This window comes from Pistacia vera, unplaced genomic scaffold (assembly GCF_008641045.1).
Source record: "Pistacia vera cultivar Batoury unplaced genomic scaffold, PisVer_v2 Contig20, whole genome shotgun sequence".
In the NCBI taxonomy this organism is placed as follows: domain Eukaryota; kingdom Viridiplantae; phylum Streptophyta; class Magnoliopsida; order Sapindales; family Anacardiaceae; genus Pistacia; species Pistacia vera.
Window position 1 is genome coordinate 508,757 of NW_022196002.1, and position 6,814 is coordinate 515,570.

The 6,814-nt window shown below is 35.5% G+C and overlaps 1 protein-coding gene across 1 annotated transcript; it reads right to left on the reverse strand.

Annotated features, from left to right (window-relative positions):
* Positions 1 to 753: 753 nt before the first annotated feature.
* On the reverse strand, positions 754 to 1,545 carry LOC116128439 (early light-induced protein 1, chloroplastic-like). The gene is made up of 2 exons (XM_031414163.1): positions 1,300 to 1,545; positions 754 to 1,191 (listed from the first exon to the last, which is right to left on the reverse strand). The coding sequence occupies exons 1-2, from the start codon at positions 1,453 to 1,455 to the stop codon at positions 829 to 831; spliced, it is 519 nt and encodes a 172-aa protein (XP_031270023.1). The 5' UTR covers positions 1,456 to 1,545; the 3' UTR covers positions 754 to 828.
* Between the last annotated feature and the right edge of the window lie 5,269 nt (positions 1,546 to 6,814).

Consider the following 6,814-nt stretch of genomic DNA (forward strand, 5'->3'; position numbering starts at 1 on the left):
ACTTATTTGCCCCCACTTGGATCACAAGGTCACGGTGTCGAGCTCGGCGATTTGTGTTGTGCTGTGAGATGCTTATAAATTGTTGAAAATAGATGTTTGTTATCAACGTGGTATTCTAGATTTTTTCTTTTTCTTAAGATAAATAGTGGAAATATAAGGTTATAAGAAGATAACCATTTACAAAACCATTAAAAGTTCTAAAACAATAGATAAATTCTAAACAATATGAGATTTAACATTTAAATGACAATCAACATTTAATCACAATTAGAATATATGTCAATACGATAAACATCAATTAAATGATGATCAATCAATTATTTGTAAAGATATATAAAAAAAAATAGACATAAATATTGATTTGTAACATGATGATATAGTATTTTTTTTTGGTTAAATTCTAGATTTTTCATAACCTTAAAGACATCTTATTTGAACGTATTTTTAAAGACTTACTAATCGGAAAATATTGTTGGTATATAAACAAACCATTTTTAAGTTAAGGAAATAGTAATTTGTGTAGTATTTTTTTTACTCATATTTTAACATCTAACCTTTATATAATATTTCTCAATTTAATTTGTATAGAAAAGATTTAAATCATCTCAACGTAACGGAGTTTCCTCATTATTTATGGTTATGAAAGTGTTTGTGAGTGGACTATTTATCCTCTATTCAACAATTATAACAAATTTAATTTTATAACGAAAAATATTAACTGTTTATTGAATACATAAATTTTTTTTTGATATTACAATCTCTGTGAAGGCCTATACAATACAAGAGCGCCACCGTTAACATACTGCGTAAAGGCCAAAGCAAAAAGGCCTATACAAGAGCACCACCCTTAACATACTCCGTGAAGGCCAAAGCAATCAGACCCAACATTGCGAACCTCCCGTTCCACAGCTCAGCATCCGACGTCATCAAACCTTCTGACACGGACTCCACGCTCACTCCTTTGAATAGAGGAACTAGAGATGCTAGTGATAGTACAACGCTTGTACCTATGAACCATGTAAGCCCACCGTCTGATATTTGTGTAGACACATCCTGACCCTTAGCTACCTCTACTGCCATTGCAGCTACAAAGCCTATCATAGCAAGCCTGCCGTTGATCCTCTCCGGAGCTGGTCCACTAAATGCGAACACGTCTGAGAACTTCGTACTCACCTTTGCCTTCTGTTTTTCCTGCAGAGTTGAGAAGAAGGATTAAGAATTACTCTCAAACAAAACAAGATCTATAAATTAGAGTTCAAAGAAATAACAAAGCATGGTAATCAAGTCATCATCACTAACCTCAGCCATGCAACGGACTTGTACGCCGGCATTTCTTCCTAGACGAGGCACGTACTTGACCGGGAAAAACTGGCTTACTCCACATGATCTGTTCGTAACACCGGACACTGGGTTTCCCAGGATAGATTGAGTAGCAACTGAAAATGATGCAGCCATCTCACGACGCAATGCTGAACGATCAAGTTCCCGACTCAACTGTTTATATCTACCACAATGAGAAGGAGTACTCTTAATCTTAGAAGAATTGAGCAAGAGCTGTGAATCTGTTTAGACAAATACCAGTGGATATTTATAGTAGAGGAGGCGTAAAGAGTGGTGGTGGATATTTTGGTTCCACGTGTTCTGGATATTTTTCTGGAAAGTGAAGTGGTTCACGTGGCTTCGGTTGACCAAACATGGTGGAGTTGTATGTCGTGGCTACCATATTTACTAGAAAAAATTTTCACTCGCGAATTTGAATTTTGAGGCCATTGGTGTTCTTGGTTTCCTGTAAGCACTACGGCGTTCTGGTAAGTAGTAGTGTTCCGTCTCATATGAAGCCACGTTCTGTTTTTTCTCTTAACAATAAAATAGATACCGACACACTGGTTACTTCACGGAACCTGTTTGTTTCTAGTGGGTCTTTAGTAATTAGCATACGCAGCTCTGTTTAAGCCGTCTCATATGAAGCCACGTTCTGTATCTTCTCTTAGCAATAAAATAGATACTGACACACTGATTACTTCATGGAGCCCGTTTGTTTCTAGTGGGTCTTTAGTAAGTAGCACGTCGGAGTTGTCCACTTCTTCAGTACTAAAGGGGCACGTCGACATATTTGGAGGTCCCGCTGTCCGGTCAATGGGTGGAGACCCCACTCCTCGATGAGCAGGTAGGATTGTGGGGGCAATGTCCCCTAGCCCTTAGGCAGTTTGAACTTTTTTTTATGTATAACCGTTAAAATTAAAACTTTTTTTTTTTTAAGTTATTAATTTTTTATTGAATTTGAGCCTAGGAATATAAATTATTGTAATACTAAGTTTTAGTCTTTTAAATCTAGTATATAAATATATTTTTCTCTTATAATAAGTGATAGAAATCATAGGACAAATTATTTTATTGTAAACGAGAAAGGTGAGACAATATTGAAATAATATTAACTTTGTTAGATATAGTTTGTTAATTGGGTGAATCAGGGTAAATTGCACATACTTTTTCTTTCTTTTACTATTTGTGGTTTGTGTGTTTGCTATTTTGGTTTCATATCATATCTCTATTTCGTTCATAGCATACACAACCCTATTTTTTAAGCAATAAAAATATGTTTATCATGTCGTTGGGGTTTAAAGGATGAATATTAGAGCAAACGACTTGTTGCCACCCAAAATGTCATCTACATATATAAGTAGATACATTGTAACAGAATCTTGTTTATAGTAAAACAAACTCACATCAGAGACAGAGTTAACAAAACCCCATGCAAGTAAGACAGACTTTAGCTTATCAAACCAAGCTCTAGGAGCTTGTTTAAGGTCATATAAGGCTTTTTGTAATTTGCAAACCTGTTGTGGATGGTGCTGCTGTGGCTCAAATTCAGTATAGCCTTTAGGTGGTAACATAAAGACTGTTTCTGTCAATTCACCATTTAGAAAGACATTGTTCACATCCAGCTGCTGAATATCCCATCCTTGATGAACTGCTAAAGACAACATTACTCTGATTGTGGCTGCTTTGACCATTGGTGAGAACGTATCAAAGTAGTCTAGGCTAGGAGTTTGCTGAAAGCCTTTGGCTACCAGCCTAGCTTTATACTTCTGAAGGGTACCATCAGAGTTCAATTTTGTTTTAAAAACCCATTTGCTACCCACTACATTCATCCCTTCTTCATATGGAACCAGCTCCCATGTATTGTTGTGTAATAAGGCCTTGTATTCAGCTACCATGGCTTGTTTCCATTTAGGAATAAATAGAGCTTCAATAATAGACTTTGGTTCTGATAAGATAGTAGCTAAGGAGACCATAGCTGGATAGGCAGTATATCTCTTGATAGGTTTAGTACCAGTCTTTGATCTTGTTAACATGGGATGAGTGTTTAAAGTTGGGCTAGTGGAGCTACCAGCTACTATAGATTGATGAGAAGCAGGCAAAATGTTCACATGATGATCAGGTGATGTATGAGATAAATCTAAAGAAGTAACAGGTCCTGTTGGAGAGAATGAGTGAGTTGTAGGAGATAGGCTATGTGGAGGGGAGATAGTTGAGGATTCATTGACAGGGATGGTATTGAGTGATGTTCATGATATATTATGGAAATCAGCTAAAGGAATATCAATTTCATGAGGAAGAACAACTACTGGTGCTAGGGAATTTGGTGATTGTAGTGGATCTATTTGAGTAGGATCAACTGAAGTAGAACCAGGAGTACTGTCTAATCTCTTAAGGGAAACAAGCAAATGAGAGTATCTGACATTATAAACAGCAGCTATTGAATCCTTTGGAAGAGTCCAAGAGGTGATAGATGAGCTGGTGAGGGTATCATGAGATAAAGGCAGTTTTGAAGATGAAAACCTTGTTTTGAATGGAAAATCCACTTCATTAAACTTCACTTGCTTGACAATGTACACTTGACTAGATGAACTAAGACAAAGATATCCTTTGTGAGATAAGTTGTAGCCAAGGAATGCACATTTCTCAGTGTGAAAGGCTAATTTGTGCTTATTGTAGGGCCTGAGATAAGGGTAACAACTGCACCCAAATATTTTGAGATGGTCATAGTTAAGTTCTTTATTAAACAGAACAGCAAAGGATGACACAAACTCAAGAGCTGATGTAGGCAACCTGTTAAGAAGATAAGTGGCTGTACTGAATGTTGCCTACCAGTAGGCTAAAGGCATTCCAACATGAGCTAAGAGAGACAGTCCAAACTCTGTGATGGATCTGTGTTTTCTTTCCACCCTGCCATTTTACTGATGAAGATAGGGGCATGAATGTCTAAACTGTATGCCATGATCCTATAAATAACTAGTGAAAGCTCTAAATTCTCCTCCCGAGTTAGTCTGTAATGTTTTAATCTTGTGATTTAGTTGCTTTTCTATAAAGCAGTGAAACTGGACAAAGGCTATATAAGCCTCAGATTTGAGTTTCAAAGGGTAGATCCAGGAAAAACTACTGAAGTCATCAACAAAGATAATATAATACTTATATCCTTCTCTAGAAATTATGGGAGCTGGACCCCACAAATCTGAGTGAACCAGCTCTAGAGGTACAGTAGCTTTAGAAGAAGAAATAGGAAAATAACATTGTTGCAATTTCCCAAACTGACATGCCTCAAAAAGAAAGTTTTATTGCTTGTCAAGGACTTTCTTACATTCAACTTTTCTAAAACAGCATGAAGAGTTCTAACATTAGGATGCCTTAGTCTTGCATGCCATAATAGAGGTAAGTCCAAGCTTGCAGTCTTATTCAGCTCGTCATCAGAATTACAGATAGTATGAGGACTATGACCGACATTACTAAAATGAGTGACATGTTTATTCCTAACATTTTGTGAAGTTGAACCAATAGGTTCTGTTGATGAGGACAAGAAAGTTGCAGTAAAAGAGATAAGACAGTCTGAAATTGGATTTGTAAAATGAGAAAGATCAAGTTGATACAATCCATCCCTAATAGTGCCTTGAAGTAGAACAACTTTACTATTTTTGTCCTTTACCAAGCAATAATTAGCATGAAATTCCACAAAAACATTATTGTCTCTAGTAATTTGAGAGATGCTTAACAATTTTTTTTTGCAATTTGAACATAGAGAATATCTCTAAGATGAATAAGTTTATGAGTATCAAAGGATGGAATTAACAACATACCTGTGTGAATGATTGGAAGAGATTCTCCATTACCAACTTGCACCTTAGAATTTCCAAGATAAGAAGTCTTACCCACTCAGTTTGTGTTAGTGTATGCCATAGGAACCAATCGTGTTGTCGGTTTAAAGATATTATATCTTGTAAATGTATTATGAATAAAAGAAAATATTCTTATTTCACATGTTGATTTATTGCTTCATTTATATTATAATTAATATTGCATGTGAAATGTCCGGATGACACGGATCTTCAGAAGATCAGATCATCAAAGAATTCCCTACGCAAGTAATGTTAATTGGGCAATAACATTGCATAGTAGGTATGCTGAATGTCTCTATTGAATATCATGTGATGGTATTAATATGGGTGATTATAAGAGGTGTGTCACTAAGACATTAGCATGGATAAACGGTTAGTGAACTATTTATCGAAAATGACCGATTACGATGAATCACATGGACGTAGCTGAGCTACTATTGTAAGTCAAGTTTGCTATTACTGCATCATATTCTAGTCCAAGACCATCTAGAATATACAACAACTCCTCCTCATTTAGACTAACACCACTTGCTGCAAGTTCATCTCCTAATTCCTTCATTTTTAGGACATATTCGTTGATGCTCAATGAGTCTTTCTTGGTAGTTTGTAATAGGTTCCTTAAATGCAATGTCCTAGCTTTCGAAAAAGACTGAAAATATAACTCCAAGGTATTCCAGATCTCATATGAACTCACACATTTTGCTACATGTCTGAACAAACCTTCAGATATTGAAGAGAACAACCAACTTACTAGACATTGATCTACTCTTTTCCAACTAAAATACTTAGGGTTAGGCCTTTTTAAAATTTCTTCAAAATCATTAGATTTTTCAATAACAAGCATAGGGGGACAAACATTCTCACTTGTTATGAAGCCATCAAGGTCATGAGATGCTAAAGCTAGTAGAATTTGTGAGCGCCAGTGACCGTAATTTTTCTCTCCAAGCTTGACAAAAATGGTAGGTAACTGAACACCAACATTTGTGCCATCTCCGACACAGGTTTGTTTGATTTCTGATTTTGAAATAGAGTTTGAAGATTCAGGATTTGATTGAGCCATGGACGTTGGCCGTAAGCTCTAATACCATGTAGGTTTTTGCAGAAAAAAAATCAAGAAAGGTCCAGAAGCAAAGTTGAACACGCAAGTTAAGAGAGGGAAACAGTTGCTAAACATAACAGAGAGAATGCTTTTTTTTTTTTTTTTAAAGTGTAAAAGTAGTTACATCGATTTATATAATAGACAAAGCTGTTATACTAAAAACATAAGCACTAAACGATGACGTTTTTATATTGCTTTACATATTTACAAAAACAATCTCTTCATACTTCTAAAAGCTTACAAAATCAACCCTATAACATACATTCAACATACTCAATAATACGCAGCTCTGTTTTAAGCCAAAAAAAATTGTTTATGATGCCGTTGGGGTTTAAAGGATTAATATTATTTTGCACTAGGTTAGATTGAAAAGCTAATAATCATCATAATTGAATCAGCAAAATGAGCAACAAACCATTATAATTGGAACTGTTTTTCCACTGTTTGCCAGTCTGGTATTCAATTTATATAAATCCTGATAATAATAATAAAAAAAAAAAATCATATCAATTTTAGAATCCGACATCGTTAGCAAACATTT